The sequence below is a fragment of the Acanthopagrus latus genome, chromosome 16 (assembly GCF_904848185.1).
Source record: "Acanthopagrus latus isolate v.2019 chromosome 16, fAcaLat1.1, whole genome shotgun sequence".
NCBI classification, from domain to species: domain Eukaryota; kingdom Metazoa; phylum Chordata; class Actinopteri; order Spariformes; family Sparidae; genus Acanthopagrus; species Acanthopagrus latus.
The window spans coordinates 25,225,129-25,246,063 of NC_051054.1; the positions used below are offsets into that span (position 1 = coordinate 25,225,129).

General features: G+C 40.3%; 1 protein-coding gene across 1 annotated transcript in view; it reads left to right on the forward strand.

Moving 5' to 3' along the window:
* Positions 1-1,583: 1,583 nt before the first annotated feature.
* The window catches only part of rin3 (Ras and Rab interactor 3), a 52,277-nt gene continuing 32,925 nt past the window's right edge, over positions 1,584-20,935 (forward strand). Inside the window, exons 1-6 of the mRNA XM_037071448.1 lie at positions 1,584-1,801; positions 16,132-16,672; positions 18,060-18,171; positions 18,322-18,394; positions 18,543-18,634; positions 19,225-20,299. Of these exons, the coding sequence (XP_036927343.1) occupies positions 1,767-1,801; positions 16,132-16,672; positions 18,060-18,171; positions 18,322-18,394; positions 18,543-18,634; positions 19,225-20,299 (1,928 nt within the window). The 5' untranslated portion in view covers positions 1,584-1,766. The remainder of the gene's footprint in view (positions 1,802-16,131; positions 16,673-18,059; positions 18,172-18,321; positions 18,395-18,542; positions 18,635-19,224; positions 20,300-20,935) is intronic.

Below are 20,935 nucleotides of genomic sequence, written 5' to 3' on the forward strand. Positions count from 1 at the left end.
GTTTTAGAGTTAAAAATCAGCATAAACTAATTTCAGGTAAAAATGCCTTGCTTTCTTAAATCTACAATGAGAGTGTTGATGTATAATTCAAAATGAAAACTCAGTCTTCAAAGTAGTTACATTTTTATCATACAAACGAACTAACCAAATAAATAAATGAATAAAAATTACTAGGTTTTGTAAATAAATAGGAACCAGATTGTTTTAGATGCTACAAACAAAATAAAAAAGTAAAGCATTTAATTTGATATAATATATATATATTATAATATGTATAATTTGAATCATTAACTGCAGCTTAACTGTGCTTTAAAGATTCGCTTATAAATATTTCCATAAATCTCTTGCCAAGTAACTTCATAGTGTGATAACACTGGTTAATTTTTGTGTTCACTGCCACAATCACCACAAATCAATGAATAAAACTATAGGTCAGGCTTCCATTGGGTCAGATTGGTATTGGTATTATTACTCTGCCATTATGAGATAGGTAAGATGAGCCTTTCCAGGCACAGCTGGGAACACAGTGATAATTTCACAATCAAGGTTCCCTCCTGGTGACACAAAGGCACCAACCATGTTTAATGCTGTGTAATGGCCTTTCCCTTGTGGTAACTATGGTCTTTAATACTCTGTATTATAGCTCCCTCCAGTGGTTCCTCACCATTGGTGATAACTGTTATGAAAGAAACTTTGTGGTCACATTCAGCTGAGAGAAAACTAAATAAATGTGTATAAATAAATAAATAATTTCCAAGTCTGGGATCATTTGAGTTATTGAGCTATTCTATTCTATTCTATTCTATTCTATTCTATTCTATTCTATTCTATTCTAAAACAGGGACAGTCTGCAGAATCACAAATGTTTGTACAGGAAGCAGCTGCACAGTCAGCATGCTTGGCTGCATTTCGTGTGTGTGTGTGTGTGTGTGTGTGTGTGTGTGTGTATGGTCTTTGACCACAGAGGCATGTCCATGCACCTTATTATCTATAGGTTTCACAGGGTAGGGGGATTTAATTTTGCTTGTGAAGTTGATGTGAGTTGCTCATTACCAATATTCACATGGTGTCATTTGAGTATTTTTACACTTGAAAGGTTTCCAAACTTACAACTATTCAGTCTTTCCTCCTGATTTAGATTCTCATGGAGTTGAGAAGCCAATTGAGAAGCGAAAGACAAGACAACCAAAAGCAGTGAGTTTTAATTGTTAACAGAAAAGGGGGAGGGGTGAAGAAAAGTTATGCATTCCACAGTTTGGACGGGCGTCTGGAAACCTTGAAAGGAGAGGGGAGGGGAGCTGGAAGGAAGTAGGTTGAAAGAGCATCTGCTGAATATTTAGAATGTGAGCAGGGTCACTGTGTATAGATGAAAAGATCCAAAAGAAAAACTGAATAAAGTGTGTTAACTTCACTTCTCAAAAAGAGTAACAACACTAGACGGTGCTGTCAATAGTAAAACAGGAAAGCGTGACTGCATGAGACAGAAGTTTTAAAAAAAGACAGAGAGACTAGGGGAAGTCTGACCAAAGTGCTCGGCCTCTTCCTGCCTGACGATCAGCTCAGGAAGTTGAGGCAGACACAGAGGGGAGGGCTGACACAGAGAAACATATTTTCCCTTTGCCTTTTCGTTTTTCCTTATTCAGTCTTGCTCTGATCAGTGGGGAGAAGAAAAAGGGGGGTAGAGAGAAGGCGGAGTTTTTTTTGATGGAGCTAAATAAGAGTCAAGAGAGCAGAGCAGAGCAGACCAACACTAAGTCTGTGGAAATATGATGGAAGCTAGCATCGTTTCCAAGGACACAGGGTGAGTTTTTGAAGAGTCTGTGATAATGTGACTGGGTGAAAATACAGTACATGAGCTGTATTCTGCTGAGGCAGGAGGGTGTTGTAAACGTTACGGGGAGGTTGGGGGGATGGGTGGTGGTGGGGGTCCTAAAGTCAAGGCAGCCAGAGCAGGAAAAACAGATGCGATGACTCACTGACTAATAAATGGGTCAATGGATCCCTCAGATTTTAAGTTTTGTTGAAGAAATGTTGAATTTTAGAGTTTATCTAACTTAAATGGTAGATTGTGAGTGGTTGGAAGTTGCCATAGATCACATACAGGAATACAGATTTTGTGAGCATGTTTGATTTTAAACATACACAGCTAAGACTTTAAATGTCAGATGAATTTTATAGTATAACTACATACAACGTTAAACTTTAGACCATGTTTTGGTGATAACACATTTATTTTGTATCAGTTACCATGACAAACTGGCAACACTGAATGTACAGTGTAATGTTTTTATGTTTTATGTGTTAATCATTATCTAAAGCTTTAGAATGTTTAAGCTTTATTGCTGCATTTGTTAAGCCTTACAACATTTTATCCTTACGGTTTTAAATATGGTTTGAAAATTCACACAAAAACAAATTATAGGCTGTCATTACATTTTTGTCCATTTTATTGTGGAAAAGTTAGTGAGTGCCAGGACAGGTACTGCTTCATTGTCATACTTTCAAAGGTCATCTTAGGTCAAACAAAATATTCAGGTCCTTTACATCAGTAAATGTATGCTGCAGTATAATGATACTGAATCAAAAGTAAATGTAATGCAAATAATGCCCCATTAAAGACATATTTCACCCACCTACAACCTGCTATTAATCAGAATCATTGAGCCCATAATCTTTGTAAATGGTTATGAATAAAATAGTCAATACACTATATTTCAGAAAGTCTGTGCAAAGTGGTTTACAGACAACTGCTAAAAAAAAAAAGAAAAGAAAAAGAAAAACACATTTCTCAGTTACTTTAGTAATACTTTAGTATTCATGCAGATAGTTTCCATGTTACTGTGAAATCAGTCATCACTTTTTAAAAGGACTACTTCAGAGATGCTTCCAATGAAAACAGGTGACAGTAAGGTCACTGGAACTGAGACACTATGTGTATTTTATTTGAAGCAGAAATTAATTGCATTTCTTTAAATTGGGGCAAAAAATAAAAACTGAGTGGTTGGCTACTACCAAAAGACACAAGAGGAAATGGTTTGTGGTTGTTGGGATTTGTTTTGGGGGCTGAATTGACCCTTTAATACTTTTTAAAAGATAAATGGTCCATTTAAAATCTTCTGTAGTTTTCTGCATATTACTACAGTGCTCAGTGTAAATGAATACACCCCCTTTGAAAAGTACCATTTTAAGCAATATCTCAAGGAACACAAAAACAATTTCCAAAATGCTGACAAAACAAAGTTTTATATAATATCTGTTTAACTTATAACATGAAAGTAAGGTTAATAATATAACTTTTTTATAAATTTTCAGTTTTATTCACATTAGGTGCAAAACTGAGTACACCTCACCGAAAGTCTATGGAGCAAGGCTAAATTTTAGACTACAAATGTCTAATTTAACAATAATCAACCGCAGGTGAGTCTAATTATTCTTTACACAGGTGTCCAGCAGACAGTTGACTGTAAAAGGGTGTAGAAAACCCCTTCTCATTTCATGTTGTTAGCAATGGCACCACATGGAAGAGAAATGTCTCAAGACCTGAGAAAGAAAATAATGTCTTTACACCACAAAGGTGAAGTTTACAAGAAGATCAGCAAAGATTTACTTATCAGTCAGAATACTGTGGCGAAAGTGGTACAAAAACTTAAAAAGATGGAACTGCAACCATCTCACAGAGACGTCCAGGTCGTCCACGTAAGTTAACACCTCAACAGGAGCGTCTTCTGATGACAATTACCCCCTTCCCCTTTTCTTGATGTTAGACAGCTGGCTTAAAGCAAGACACAAAAAAAGCCACCAGCCCAGCTAAGAAGCTATGCTATTTGGCTGTGCTAATATACATTCAGACAATTTAAAGGATAAGAAAAGGATACTGTGCATTTTCCTTATAAATCTTAAATCTTGTTAAAGGAACAAAACCAGCAATGAACTGATTCTACCAAAAATATAGCAATTCCATGTATTATTATTATTATTATTATTATTATTATTATTTCATAGATCTCCATTCATTGTTTCCCACACATTAATTTATCTGTGGCGGTCTGCCACATTGGCCGACGCATATTGATTTTCTATTTTCAGCGCACCTGTCAGTGAATAGCATGATGTTATATACAGTGTGGATTTTAGTCTGTGGTATGACCAACAAAGAAGAATAGTAGGACTATTTAATGCTGCTGGCTTGACGTAAAATCCTCTGTAAAGAAGACGGCTTGGCTCATCATCGAGATCAAGCCCCTGCAGAGAGTGCCCGGTCTTAAAGACAGTTTTTGTTGTGGCCAAGCCACGAGATTACATCGCCATGTGATGCACTGGGGACTTTTCCTAAAAGCTAACATCGTGAAAGATGTATCTGAAAAATGGTAATAGACGCCTCACAACACCTGCCAAATGACTCGTTTTAATGTCAGAATTCAAGCAATTCAGTCCAATACAATTTGGAAAGTGTAGTAGAGCCATCCAATAAAATTACTTTATTCTCATTCAAGTTAGCTCAGCACTAACCCGAAAGTTAGCCGACTCAGTTGATGGAAGTCTCAATTGTGCATGTTCTGTGACACACCAACTGGAAAGCCACTGCCACAATTAAAGTCGGATTCTGTGGGAAACACTGTGGTTGTCTATAAACTATAAAACACATCAATTAGCCAAACTGTTGCACCAGTGACACGTTCCTTCATTACCGTGAAAATACAAGGTGTAGCTTCTTTTGAGTTAAGCTCACATAATTCTAAGTGCTATATTGTAGGCAACTGGACTTGTTTCAGTTGTTTCACTAGACTTTCAAGTTTCCTACAATATATAGCACTTAGAATAACCATGACCTTCATCAACATAAGCTCACATACATCATCCTCCTGCCAAAAATATTCACTTGAGCACCATATGTGTATTCATCTGAAAATAGGCCTAATCAAATGCATGTTCTATTGTTTCCAATAAGTTTATACATTAACATGGCCTGACCCTGTCTAATATGCAATGCATCTATGACATGAAGCAGCAAGCTAGTATAGTGGAGAACGTAGCAGCTAAAGAGACAGATTTCTTTGTCAGGAGCTGGTGGAGAACAACACCATTGACTATTATCCAAGTATTTGCAATATATGTAAATTAAGGCTGCCAATCAATTAAAATATTTAAGCTTGATTAATCGCATGATTGTCCATAGTTAGCAAGTGGTTAATTTTTTATCTGAAATAAATGTACATTTAAGGAATATTTTTCCAGTTTTTATTATTTAATTTTTGTGTGATTATATTTTTATTTGGAAAAGAATACATTTCATCATACAGAGTTTCTTCAGTTTTACATAACTCTTTTCCATTTTTTTCTTTTCAACCACTGTGTGCATATGTACATGTAGATGAAACAATCAAGTAAAATAAAATTAAAAAAAACCTGGAAGCCTTAGTCCAGTCCCCATGAGTTGTAGCTCAGGTCTTAGAAACCAGTCAGACTTTCTTTCCAGTGCTTCATGTTCCAAAGATAGTCGTCATTTGGCACACCTGTTTACAGCTGCATTCCATCAAACATATCTGGATATAAATAAATGAACATATAAATGTACAGCTATATAAACATAAGGCCTCTACAGAGCACATGAAGCCATGAAGTGTGGGACTTCCACACATATGCTCAAATCTTATTTTAAGAAACTGAAACTATATACAACAGAACCGAAGGGAGCTTACATTTCTACATTTTTCACTGCATTAGAAGGAGTGGAGTTTGAAACATCAATGAAGTCATACAAAATCTGCTCGCACTAGGGATATAAATTCAATCCATTTGTTCCAAATTTGCTAGAATTCATGTTTTTGAGTCCTTAAAGAGTAAGTAAATTTTTCCATCAATTCTCCCATTCTATTTAAAATAATGCCATACCAATCTTCCACTGTAGGTGGTGTTGTACTTAGCCATTTTCTGGTGATTGATTTTTTTGCATTGCTACCAAGGGGACCTGCAGCAGCTTTGTATCTCTTTGTTTCAGAACCACAACGTGGCCAAGGTCTAGTGTCTCTATATTCATGGATATGGCAGTTTTGAATACTGTACATAGTGTTTTGTGAATACCCTTCCAATATGAGGTAATTTTAGGGCATTCCCAGAATATGTGGGAATGGTTTGCTTCCGTTGATCCGCACCGTCTCCAACACGTCGGGCTTTTAATATGTTTTTCCCGGTGTAGGGTTCTAAAGTATCTATGCTCCCTTCACTCCATGGAATTAGTTGAGGACCCCTGAAAGCTACATATTTCCCCCCAGGCCTCCTCTGAAATCTCTACTCCCGCTTCATTTTCCCATTTCTCTTTAATGTACAGGGTGTTTTCATTTTTCGCAAGAGTGATAGTTTCATACAGCTTAGAAATTGATTTGCATGGGAATGAACTGAAGGCAGACCTTAGGATCCTAAAGAACTCAGACTTCCCTAGTCCATGGGTTTCTTGTAAATATTGCAAACTCTGAGTTGTGTTTTTGTGTGTAAATTAAAAGTAAGTTGTAAGTCCTTTCCTTACCCAGGGTTCAAACCTTTTGTCTCCCCTGTTGGGAAGAAATTCTGTGTCATAAGCACACCATCTAAAAAGCTTGAGCATGTTATGGATTTCACACAATTGAATCACCTTTTGCCATATTTTCAACGCAAGGTTTCTCCAAGGGTTATTTTTCTCTTCTATTTGAGCTGTCAGTCCTTTATCAGCAATAACGGCCTGAAGAGGAAAATTTGGGCTGACTGCAGATTCTAATTCCTTCCATCTAGCCCTATACTCACTGTTGCACCAGTACAGCAAGGGGGTTAGCAGTGAAGCAAAAAAGTAATTTCTTAAACAGGGAAGTGCCATTCCTCCTCTTTCTTTTCTCAATTGCAAAATACTGAATTGAATTCTAGGCTTCCTTCCTTGCCAGATAAATCTAGAAATCCATTTATTCCACTCTCTAAATTGGTTGTCATTTATTTCCACTGGTAAATTGCGAAAAATGTATAACAATCCAGGGAGGATATTCATTTTAACTGCACTCACCCTTGAACTTAGACTAAGAAAGTGGATAAGATTCCATTGTTGGAGGTCAGAGTTTATCTTCAGGGATAGAGGACCATAATTTGCTTGTGATAGGTTTGAAAGGTCTTTAATCAGCATTATTCCTAAATATTTTAATGATTCAGCTCCCCAATTGAGTTCATATTTGTCTTGCAGGCTCTGTGGTGCAGTAAAATTTATAGTCATAACCTGTGTCTTTGAAATGTTAAGCTTGTACCCTGAAATTCATTTTTTTTTTTTTTTTTTATTACTGTTGGCCAATTGCAGCTTTTTGAGTTTTATCTGTAGATCCGTTAACTTGTCAATCCTTCAATGTCCCGCAGACGGGGAAATTTGTTTGTCACAGCAGCGACAGAATATTACAAAAACAGAAACATATTACAAGAGTAGGAACAATAGCAAAAATAAGCAATAACATTAAAAAGGGAAGAAATAGACCTACATACATATTTACATGATATAGTGCAAAATTTACAGCTTTTTTTTTTTTTGTCCTTTGAGTTTCTTAATATGTGAAGTAATGGAGATCATTTTTCCCCTCGTTACGGCTTTCAGTGTGTCCCACAGAATCGCTGGTGATACTTCTGAATCATTAAGGTCAAGATAGTCTCTGATGTCCTCCTTCAACCTCTCCAGTAGTTTTGAGTCATTGAGTATATACGAATTCAACGTCCATAAAGTTTTCTTTCCTTTTCTTTCTAGAGCTACTGTCATAGAGATAGGGCTATGATCTGATTGGTCAATTGTTGCAATATTACAGACTCTAATCCCAAATTTATCAGAGCTGAAGACAAAAAAGTAATCCAAGCTCGAGTAAACTGAATGCGGGAAGGAGTAGTGTGTGTAATCCTTGATAGTAGGGTGCAATTCTCTCCACACATGTACGATGCCCAACTCTCCCATCAGTTCCTTCAGTTTCCTAATTAGAGGCCGATTCTGTGTAGTTGCTCTTGAAGAGTCCAGTGCCAGGTTTAGCCTAATGTTAAAGTCCCCTCCGCATATTAACGCCCCACTGATGAGTTAACCATTAGGTCAAAAACCTGTCTATAAAATAACCAGTCACTTCCCGGTGGAGCGTAAACATTCAGTAAAGTAAAATTACAGACCCCTCTATTCTCCCTGAGATCTTATTAATTCTTCCCCCATCATCCACCACCTCTGACGTGTGTTCATAAGCAAGTGCACCTGATACAAGGACTGCAACTCCTCTCTTGTGGCCTGACTTAAAAGAAGAGGAGAAAACTTTTCTAAAACCCAGTTTTTGCTGTTTTGCGTGTTCTGATTGACTCATGTGAGTCTCCTGAAGGAAGGCTATCTGTGCTTTTTCTTTTTTCAATTTTGACAAAATTTTGCTTCTCTTAATTGGATTCCAAACCCTATTCACGTTAAAAGAAATTATTTTCACAAGTCCACTTTGCATATTATCATAGATGAAGTGAAATTTTCACTCTTCCCCATTATATAAAAAATATCATATCAAAATAAAAGTAATACGAAACAGAACAAGAACAGTGGTTATGCCAAACCAGGAACATCATATAGTTTGCCCATACTTCCAAATGTGAGGCTCTTTGACTCACCATCCTGGACTCTGAGGGATAACCTTTCTTCCGCAACTGGGTTATAGGGCCCTCTGCTGTCTTAACAGCCATGAACAGAAAAAAAACCCTCATTAGTTTCTCAACCCCAATACAGGGTAATTTAAGTTGTTTCGTCTTGATTATAGCTTCATCATAGTTTTCAGCTTTTACCTGCTCTGGAGTCAACATAATCCACGTGTGGTTTCACACTTCAAATTAGCCACTATCCTCTCTTTGATCACATCTGAATACTTGCAGCTTTTCTTTGTATCCCAGTACTCCACCGGCCAGCATCGTGCACTGACCCCTCGCTGGCTGCCATGACCCCTGCTGGATCCTCTCAAGAAGAGACGCCGGCCATGCAATAACTTTTACAGGCAATCCTCTGTCCGCCAGGTCCGACGCTGCCTCCATCACCATGTTGTAGTTTTTTGTTCCATCCTCATGGAAGACTCTCAGCCATGCTGGGTACAAGGTCTGGAACTTTATGTCTTTCTCTTTCAGAGCCCTCCATGTCTCTGCATATTCCCTTCACCTGGCCAAGATGTACGGAGTGTAGTCATGGTCGAGGTTGATTTCGCAATTTCACCAACTGAACCCTTTCTTTTGCCATGCTAGCGTAAACACTTCTTCTTTCACTCTGCAACTGAGGAATTTAACGAGGATGGACCTGGGTTGGGCACCTGTTTGGGGCTGCGGTGCTAATGCTCAGTGGGCTCTTTCTATCTGTAAATCCTTCGTGTCCAGTATTTTGAGGGTCTCTTTATAGGGATAGTTTGTGTTTTTTGAAGTGGGGTTATATAAAGTACATATCTATAGTCGGTCTGCTCTCTACCGTAATCACCGATCAGTTTGGAGAAGTAGAGAGCTGGTCCAGCCCAGACGCTCAGCTTTGTACTGCAGTGAACGAGGGCCAGAGAAAAAGGGAAATAAAATATCTAAAACAAGGCTCACCTTAAAAAATCTATAACAGTTCAAGTGTACGTTGTATAGGGAAAATTCACACACACGTGTGTGTGTGTGTATGTATGTATGTATGTATATATATGTGTATATGTGTATATATGTGTATATGTGTATATATGTATATATGTGTATGTGTGTATATATGTGTATGTAAAGCTTGGCTTTGGGACAGTCATGGCAGATGAAAATATACTTAGCTGCCTGCAGGCAAGTGGGGATGTGACACTGAGGGAAACCGTGTTGTGAGGTAGGGATGGGTGTGCAGGCTTTGGCATTGTCTAGGAGCAAGGTCAGTTGATGCATCGCCAACCAAGGGGCTGTGGTGTTGGGCATGAAATCCCCAGAGACCCGAAGAGGTTGTCCATAGACCAGTTCCGCAGATGAGGTCTGAAAGTCTTCTTTGAAGGTTTCCTGCCTGGGTGAGAGAGGCCATGCACAGCCTCGAAAACTTGCCATTTCCACCCGACGAGGACGATGGGCCATGGTTGACCTGTGGAAACATTGCACAGGAGTGAGGTGTTGGCTTCATCAAAAGCTACATCCTTCCATTGCAACCCAGTGATTGCTGTCCTGAAAGCCTGCATGTCTGGATCAGTGGCTTGGTCTGCTGCCATGCGGGTGTAGTTAGTCCCCAGATGGACGGTTCTTGCAATGGCCCTGGAGAGGTAGTCCACGACCAGGTTGTTTTCCAGCAACATGCTGTATATCTGTTGTAAACTCTGCTGCGGACCAAGGCTCAGTCACTTTGGCCATGGGGAATGTCAGTGGTTTGTGGTCCACAAATGCTGTGAACTGCCGTGCCTGCAGTCGGAAACGAAAGTGTTGGATGGCAAGGTAGAGTTCGAGGAGTTTGCGGTCAAAAGTGCTGTACTTCTGTTCATTGGGGTGTAGCTGCCGGCTGAAGAACGCGAGTGGCTGCCAAGCGCCATTCACCCACTGCTCATGTACTGTGCCCACTGCATAATCTGAAGCGCTTGTGGTGATGGCGATGGGAGCGTTGGGTGTTGGGTGTGCCAGCAGTGTTGAGTTAGCCAAAGCATTCTTCACCTCCCCAAAGGCCGTATCTCTCTCCTCGGACCAGTCCACAGTGTGTCTTGGGGCTTTGTTTTTCAGATCGTCGTAAAGGTTGGGCAGCTTTAGGGATGAAGCAGTGGTAAAAGTTCACCATGCCAAGAAACTCCTGCAGGGACCTGACTGTGAGTGGGCGTGGAAAGTTCACGATGGCATCCACCTTCAATGGGAGGGGGACAGCCCCATCTTTGGTGGTCGATGGTGGACAACCCAAACTGGCACTTGGCTGGGTTGATGATCAGTCCATGCTGGTTGAGTCGTTCAAAGAGGGTCCTGAGATAGGACATGTGTTCCGCTCTGGATGTGCTGGCGATGAGGATATCAAGGTAGACAAAGATGAAAGGCAGGTCCTGCAGCACTGAGTCCATTAGACGCTGGAAAGTTTGTGCTACATTCTTTAGGCCGAATGGCATGCGCAAAAACTCTGCCCTTGCAACGGTCAGATTGGTTGGATTGAGGCATCGAGCCTGAGTGTAAACTGGTGGGCCGGTGGTGGCAATGTGATGCTCTACTCCGTGCTTAGTAGCAGAAGATGAGAAAGTGGGCTGTGTGAGGTCTGGAAACTGAAAATCGTTCGTGGCTGAAAGCATGCTAGACAGTCTGATGGAACTTATTCCAACAAGGGTACATGGATATGAATAGAAGGTGTCAGCATTGATCAACTGGCAGTTTTTGACATTCACCAACAGGCCACAGGTGCAAAGGAAATCCACGCCCAGGATGGGGAAAGTTACCTTGACCGTGACAAAGTCCCAGCCAATCCATCAATCCATCAAAGCACAACCTCACATATCTCATGCCATAAGTGTGGATGGGGCTGCCATTTGCAGCTGCCATTGCAGCATGCCAACCCCCGACCGGAGATGCTGTCTTTGAAAAATAGCAGCGGCCAGCACTCATGGCCACTACTGACCGCTGGCCCTTGCGTTTCCCACCCCGTCAAAACTGCAAGGGGATCAGCACCGCTTGGCTTTGGGACCGAACTTTGCATGGTAAAAACACAGTCCAGTGGGTCGCAGCCGTGGGAGAGTCACTGTCCTGCCACTGCCGAGAAAGACTGGATAGGAAATGGCGTGGCCGCACCATGTTGCTGTCGTGCGATGAAGAATTTATCAGCCTCCTCAGCCAGAGCAGTCTGTAATGGCAGTGTTGGCCAGCGCTGCTTGTACCTAAGCAGGTAGCTGCCGCGGAAAGAGTTGGATGAAGAGGAAATCAAGCTTGTATGCTCCCATGAGATCCAGCATCCTGTCCATGAGTTCAGACAGCTTGTTGTCCCCGAGCCCTCGGATGGGGAAAAGCTGGCCAGTTCGTTTTTTGGCGGAAAGCTTGAAAGCTATCAACAGGTGAGTTTTGAATGTTTTGTATTTCTCCTCCTCAGGTGGGTTTGTGAGAAAACTCGCCACTCTCGTGGCTGTTGAATTTCCCAGTGCCAACACCACAAAATAGTATTTCGTGGCATCCACGGTAATCTCCCGGAGTGCAAACTGTGCTTCTGTTTGGGCAAACCAGGCTGAGGCAGACGATTCCCAGAAGTCGGGCAGCTTAAGGGAGATGGCGTTAGTCGACATGTTTGTAGAGATGTCTGTGGAGGCGTCCACAGTGATGTAATTGTGGAAAAATAGGAAATGAACAACTTCTCTCTTTGACTACTTTGCAGTTGTTTATTCAACCAGCTACTCAAAACTCCACTAACAGCTGGATAAACAGCTGGAAGTCATTACTATGGGGCGACCATGGCTCAGGTGGTAGAGTAGGTTGGCCTATGTTCGGAGGGTTGGCGGTTGGATGCCTGCCCTGCCAAATTGTGTCATGGTCGTTGTGTCCTTGGGCAAAAGACTTCACCCACCTTGCCTCATGTCAATGTGTATGACTACTGTATGTTTGAGGTGGTGGTCGGAGGGGCCGTAGGCGCTGATTGGCAGCCACGCTTCTGTCAGTCTGCCCCAGGTCAGCTGTGGCTACACCAGTAGTTTACCACCACCAGTGTGAATGAATGGAACCCTGTAAGAGCACTTTGAGTGTCTAGAAAAGTGCCATACAAATCCAATCCATTATTATCATTACTGTGTGTTTTAAACTGAGGCACTATCACAACTGGACTTACAAGCACGACTCGACACAGAGTTAGGCAAAGTAAATGTCTTTACTAAGATCAGGTTCCGTACACAGGAGGTCGGTCAGTGAGGGCAAACAATCCGGCAGTGGTCAGGCAGAGACAAGGTTGAGGCTAAAAACAGGTAGAAGTCAATAACCAGGAATACTCAAACACTAGGAACAAAGACTGGAACGCTAAGTACAGAGCGCTAAGTACACATCATGATGTGTCATTTGACAAAGTGTTGTTATGATGTGTGTTATGGTGTGTCATCTTGATGTGTTGTTTGGCAATGTTGTTACAAATGTTGTTTGACAATGTTTTCACGACGTTACTACGTGTCATTACTACGTGGCGTTACTACGTGGCGTTACTACGTGGCGTTACTACGTGGCGTCTGACAAAATCGTTATGCCTGGATAACGCGGTGGCACCAGGCGCCCCTTTCCCGGCTTACCCTTTGCAGTCGGCAGAGCTCTGTACCACTTAAATATTGTCCCCTAACACTAATTTATTTTTCATGCATCATAGCCCACTAACAAGAACAATCTGAATAAAACTCAAAATATAGAAGTATATACTTTATATAAAAATACTATTTAAACAATAATACCAATAAAGATTAGTGAGAGTGATCAGAATTTATTTAACTGTTACAATACAGTAATGCTGTAAAATAATAGTCAAGGGGCATCTTGTTTACAAACAAGAACAAGAACAACATCACTCTCACTAATCTTTATTGGTATTATTGTTTAAATAGTACTTTTATAAAAAGTATATACTTATATATTTTGAGAAGTATGGACATGGATACATGTCTTCTCTTAGTTCAGTAGACATAGTGCTCATGGCGACATTTTTTGCACAAATGGAGCCCCATATATTTATACACACACACACAGGGGGAACAGGTGAAGTAATCAGAGCGGGAGAAGACAATCATGATGGAGGACGAACCCACAAAGACAGGGAGAGGGGTATGAAACGAAAGGAAAGGTAAATACAACAAAATAAGACAGAGAAAATCTATAACACAGAGTGAGACATAACAGAGACAAAACCAACCATAGTGAAAGTCAGATTTACCGCTACATTGAGACACGCCTGCTGCGTGCCCTCTGTAGTAGTGTTTTTTTTTTTTTTTTCATTGCTGAAATTAAGTGACAGTCAAGGTGACATGAGGGATAAATACATCACACCATGTGGACTACAAGTACAGACAATGCACATACAGAACAGATAACAACCGAAAACAACGTAAAGTGATATGTATATTGGTAGTATAGGCGTGCGAGTGTATGTGGGTGTGCGCGTGTGCATGTGGATGAGAGGCAGATAGTTTGGTATTTTATACACATATAATACGGCATAGATAGATGATACAATAAAAGTAATCAAGTAAATAAAGTAAAAAGTATAAATATGAGAGAGAAGGAAGAGGAAAAAAAGAGAAAAAATAAATAAATAATAATAATCTGCAACACGATATGGCATATATTAATATAGTATAGTGCAATATAATTTAACCTAATATAATGTGACTAGATAATGTGAGATAAGATAAGATAATATAGGGCAATACAAGACATTATACTATAATATAGCATGATGTAATATACCACAGTATAATATATATAGTAACCTAAAACAATAAAAATATAAAAGATCATGTAGTATAACAGATATACATATATACACATAAATGTAAACATAACATAATGTATCATGACAATGACTATAAGACTATTTGTTGGAATTGTAATTAATAATTTATATTGCGATGATATTAACATTACAATGAGGGGTGAGGCCAGACCGGGGCATCAGGGGGGTAAGCAAGGGGGGCCCCCACACGGCCCCAAGTAGCCCAGTCGGGAGTCCCAGCAGGATATAGGCAAGACGGCAGTGAAATGATTAAACAAACAAAAAAACAAAAAACTGTATGTATACCATTCTTATGTAACTAGCTTGCTAATAGCTCGAGTCTAGCCCAGTGGAAGACAGTCATGTACAATGACTGCACAGACAGGAATTACAAACTCTAGGTTCAATGCTTTCTGCTCTAAAGGGGACAAAACAATCATTTAATGCTGCTTTAAAGTGACATTATGTAACTGTTTTGCCTTAAAATAAACAGCTTCAAATCATTTTGATGGTACAGTGTCTTGTAATGGGCTGAATGGTGTCTCTGTCACAGCCACTCCACCCACCTATGGCTTGTTTCTGCACAGTGTAGCTTCAGCGAAGGTGTTAGATCATACATACTTCAAGATATAAGTTTTAAAGACATAACATTGTTATGAAACATTGAGTTTTGTTTGTAGTTAGCACCTACACTGACAGTCAAAGGTTTGTACACACCTTCTCATTCATGGTTTTTCTTTCTTGTTATTATTTTCTATCATCTTCTCATTCATGGTTTTTCTTTCTTGTTATTATTTTCTATGTTGTTGATCAACTCTAAAGACATCCAAACTAAGAAAGAACACACATGGACTTATCTAGTAAACAACAGTGTTAAACAAACCAGAATATGATTTATATTTTATATTCTTCAAAGTAGCCACCTTTTGCCTTGATGATGATAGTTTTGCACACTCTTGGCATTCCCTCAGTCTGCTTCGTGAGGCTCTGATCTGATTGAGCGAATGCAAGAAATATAAAACATATTTTGTTTTTGTTTTTTTAATTGTTTTGTTTACTGCATAATTCCACATGTGTTCCTTCATAGTCTGGGTGTTTTCAGTATTGATCTACAATGCAGAAAATAATAAAAAAAAAATAAAGAAAAAACACTGAATGAGAAGGTGTGTCCAAACTTTTGACTGGTTGCGTACATGGCGTCTGACAAGTTGTTAAGGACCTGGGATTTGTATTAACAACAGTGTTTTTGCACTCAGAGACTGTCGGGAGTTGTCAAATTGCACAAAATGCCAACACATTGTGTTGCTTTGAAGCACTTGCTTTTGCTGAGAGTTGGAGACAGAGTAGGGACATTGGGAAGTGTTGCAAATTTGGGTTAACATGTTGGTTCTCATTTTTTCATGGAAATAGATGACAGTAAGAAAACGTATAGAATAACACCCACAGTATCCTTACAGCTTATATTGAGCTCATATTGAGACCGTGAAACAGCAGATTGTCTATCTGTGTAGTGCCATAGATTGTTGTGCAAGCAGATTCCTTACTCAACATAATGACTGCTTCTTCTCAACAATGGTTTCAATTATTCAGTGTTATAAAAACACATTTCGTGTCACAAAAAAGTCCTGGTGACCAGATGCATGAGTTCGGATGCAAACTGAAGATATAAACAAATCCTCTGCCTGTTATTTACATTGCTGACCATTAACTCTTTTTCCCCTTGACAGCCACAAGACCACTCTGGCAGGAGAACTTGACCCTCCAGCCGTCCCCTCTATTGACTCCATTCCTCCATCCCCTATCCTCTGTCCACCCTCCTTGCCCTCATCCCTCCCTCCAGCCCGGCCATGTCGACCCAAACCACCAACCTCTATGGTGAAACCCTCCCACCTCCCTTCTTGTCCTCCTTTCCCTCCTGTCTCCAAACCTCCCCTGTCTCTCTCCACCGATCCCCCTTCGGTGCCTCTCTCTTTCTCCTCCAACCCTCCTCCCCCATCTCTTCCCCCACCACTCTCCCCTACTCTAGTCTCTCCTTCTCCCCAGCCCTCTCTGCAGTTAAATGTCTCCTCTGATCTTACTCCCTCCTTTACTTCACATTCTCTTCCTCCTCCATTATCTCCAAGATTGTCCCCCCTACTTGTCATGTCACCATCCTCACCTCCATTGCTGAATTCTATTGACCGGCTGGTCGGGAGCGCCTCAGTATGGCTGCCCAAAGGACTCAGCCAGGACCAAATCACAAGTATAATGGAGAAAGAGACAGTTGGGGTAAGTGACACACATATTTGCCAATCGTTATTGTGTCAAATCTTTGTGTTAAATGTGAAGTAATGCTTCTTTGAAAAAATGCAATTTAGCTTTGGATGACATACAGTATGACTATCATCTGGATGGTATTTCAAATATTTGGTGTTTTTGCCATGAAAATAGTCCAAATAAAACATAGTGGGTGACACTTTGGGTAATATCTTAATAATATCTTTGGAAATGTCCTGGAAATAACTTTTCAGGAAAAATGTTAAGTTAATTGTTTGCTCACAAAGATTTGCAGATTTTCCTAGCTGGTCAATTTTAAAGAATAGTTCAGAATCCTGGGAAATCAATTATTCATTTTGGGAAAATCAGTACAAACCTTATGTCTATGTGGTTAGTGTCACACAGTGTCTACAGCCCATGTAGTGTGTGCAATACCTTAGAAAAGCCGTTGGGTCAACACAGCACTGATGCAATACTGGGTTTATTTTACCCAGTACGAATCTGTAGGAAACCACCCAACATAAGGGTTGTTTTGATCTAGTAACCCAACAGTAAGATTATGTTATTAAGAACAAATGAAAATAGTCGCAGTTAGTGTTGTGCTAAATAGGTTGCAGTTGGTGTGTATTATGGGTAAAGAGCAAGCTGTTATTCATATAGACAGTTAGATCAATTAGAAAAAAGAATGTGTGTCTGGGCTGTCAGAGGCTTGTCTGCCCTGTAGACAAGCCTTAAATATAGAGAACAAAAGACACATTCAACTTAGCATATAGACTGGGAGCAGGTAGAAACCACTAGACTTCCTCTCTCCAAATTCCAGAAATACTACTTGTCTCCCAGCTGGACTGTAGTTCTATATTTGAGACACAGACATGAGATTTATATCAATCCTGTCATCTCACTCTTGGAAAAAAGAAAACAAGTGTCTATCCTAAATTGTCTAACAACTTCTTTGAACCCAAGTTAATATTTATTCATTATTTGGTTCAAAATGTACATTATATGTTTGACTGTAGACAAATCACTGACAAAAAGACTTTCTATACTAAACTAGTAATTAATTGCAAGTTTGCTAACTGTATCAGTTTTTCCTAACAGTGTTTTTTACAGGAGTCGTATGAATTTACCAATGATGTTGTCATGTATCAGCGTTAGCTTTAAAAAAAATGTGTATCAGCTTTTAAAACCCATATTGGCTGACTTTTAATATAGGCTTGTGTATTATTTTACTGCAGTTCAACTTGTAGTTATTACACATCAAATATAGTACATCTGAAATTGTTGGAGCAAAATACAGGGTTTACTTTTATGTGCTTTGTGTGTAGCTACTGCATCTCATTGTACTGCATATTCTCTATTCTGACCTCAAAGTTTTAATTGCTCATGTTTACATTTGCAGGCATTCCTTGTTCACAACAAAGAGGACAAGGGCATTACACTGTCAGTCCGCCTGCCAGATGAACAGGGGGCACCGCTTGTAAGCAACCTGATGGTCAAACAACACAATACATGTACGTGTTACACACCAGTGCAGCCCTTGCTTCTACCTCTACTATAACAGCTTCAGATAGTCAAGATACTAAATGCAAGGTGTGCATGGCTGTGCAATCATAACACAGCAAAGAAATGAGTGACTCATTCTTAAAAAAAAATTGTCCCAGTTCTTCACTTAGATGGTTCCTGTCTGGTTTTTGATGACATCTTCAAACTGATCTCCTTCTACTGTGCCAGCAGGTAACACGCACTTACATACACACATGGACACATACCACAGACCTAACCACAATAGTAGAAAGACTGTGTTTTGTTGTAATTTTGTTGTGAATCAAAATTTTCTGCTTATACTTAATGGTGACTTTTTGTAATTAAATCAACCAATCAGGGACAACCTGGCCATTCCACTGAGGTTACCCAAGGCAATTACCACAGCTACTAAGAGAGAGGAACTGGAGGTCATCTCTGCTATGGGTGCAGGTAGAAAAATCTACATCATTGATGCATTGCAGTTGGGTCATTGTTAGCAAACAAAAGGATACTGCTATTAAAGGTAGAAGATACCATGAATTGCATCAACAACATTCATTTACATATTTTTTTTTAACAAATATATATGAACAGTTAGCCTGGCTCTGCCCAGAAGTAACGAAATCTACCTACCATTACCTCTAATCACTTACCAATAAACACTTAATATCTTATTTTTGAAGTTTGTCTTTTCAGGGTTTGGGGGGGGGCGTCAAAATTAATCTGTTTTATAATAGTTTTATTAATAGTTTTGAAAATATTAAACCATGCTTGATTGCCTTTATGTTGTTAAATAGGCTTTACCCAGTCTTTTTTGCATAAACTCTATCAGCAGATGAGTGCCAACATTTATCATGAAGGTTGACCTCATGCTAAAAGCTTAACAGATATTCCAAGGTCAATAATGAACCATTAAGCTCAGCTGAACAGTCAAAGAATTCATAGAATTATGTGAGACAGAAAATCACACAAAATTACACAACATTATAAATATTGTGAAAGTAAGTTATTGATCTGTACAAATATACCTCTTGTTGCAGATTTCTGGACATCAGATCTGAACCAGCAAGAAAAGAATCAGAACCTGGTTTTGGATCAGAACCATAGCAGATTCTACTTGCATGTGAACCCAGTGATTGTGGATGAGAGCTCCAACAAAGACCTGAGCCACTCTCTTATCTCTAAACCTGACACAATAACCAATCAAAACATCACCCCCTTCCAGCAGAACGGAGACACTCCACAGGAAGTCAGCCCAGAAGTCAAAGGTCTGACTAATACCACATCCAACCAGGAAATTAAGTACAAGCGCCCCCCACCCCGACCCCCCAGCATGGGGCCATTGTGTGGTATGGGTCTTCTATTCTCATCTCCACTCTCGCCTCACTCTTTATCTTCTGTAACTACAGCAGCCAAGAGAAAAGAGGAAACAAGGGGAGGAGTAGGAGAGAGAGAAGAGAGGAAGTCAATGACAACATCACCTCCTCCGTCAAGGCCTCCTGTCCCCCTGCAGAGCAGAGCCACTCCCTCTTTGCCTCCTGCTCCTCTCCGTGGCACCTCCTCCAGAAAAAGCACCAACCAAGATGTAGGAGAGGGAAGGGAGAGAGAGAAGGAACAAAATCCTGCAAAGAAAACTGAGCAAGAGGGGGGAGGAGAGACAGGAGAAGAGAACACAGTAAGTAAAACGGGTCTGCTGAGTGAGGGGGGTGAGAAGAACAGTAATCAACATCAAGAGGAGGTGAACAAGGACAGCAAAAAGACAGAGAAAGAGGATGAAAATCAGGAAAAAGAGATGAAAATGGATAAAGGGGATGACAAACAGAAGTCCAGCTCCCAGTGTCCAACATTGGTGAAGAAACCGTCCCGTCCAATTCCTCCCCCAAGGAGGAAACCATATTCTACAGACACACCTGTGTGCCTCAACCAGGCTGGAGGAGAAATAGCCAATCAGTGCGCTGGGATGAGAGTACCACCTCCCCACCCAATGCAGCGGCCAGATGTGTCACTGTACTCACCACAGGGGGGCACTGTGATTGGAACTGACCCCGACTCCTGCTCCACCAGCAGCACAGAGGAAGAAGGAGAGCTGAACCAAGACCGGGGGCAAAACCAAAAGTAGGTCTGCATTGGCTGGTGTTGAGACGCAAAGTGCTGGTTCAGTTCACTGTTTGCACTGTATGTTGCATGACTATTAAGCTGTCCAATCACATTTCCTACCCAATGTAGGGCAAAACACTCTGTTTTAGTGCCTGTCTCTTTAAGGCCTTTAACTCTCACGGGCCTGAGCAGGCACTGCCAACTGTGGTTCCACATCAGCCCCTATGCTGTTTTTGAATCCATGTGTATTCTGGGGGTGTGGCAGAGGGGAGTGACTGTAAAGTTGTGTCATCTCCACCTTATGGAAGTCCTGATAGCTCGTTTGAAGGCACAGTTTCTGAATGTGTGCTGTGTGCATTTCTTTGTGGATTGAACATTTTGATACTTTCACAGTATTTCTGTAGCACCTAGACCTGCTTTATAATAAAGGACATGGAAATCTCACTTTATATAACTAGTGCATTGCCCATAGGAAGTCTGTATTCCTATAGAAAAGTGGGAGGTTAAGTAGCTTTTTCATGGATGGCCAAATGAGGCTGTGTTTGAAAGAGGGACGTATATATAGGGATATTTAGGTTTGTTGTGAAATTCGATATTCCAGGGTATAATTGGCTGTATTTTGACTACTTTTGATTTTACCAATATGTTTCACCT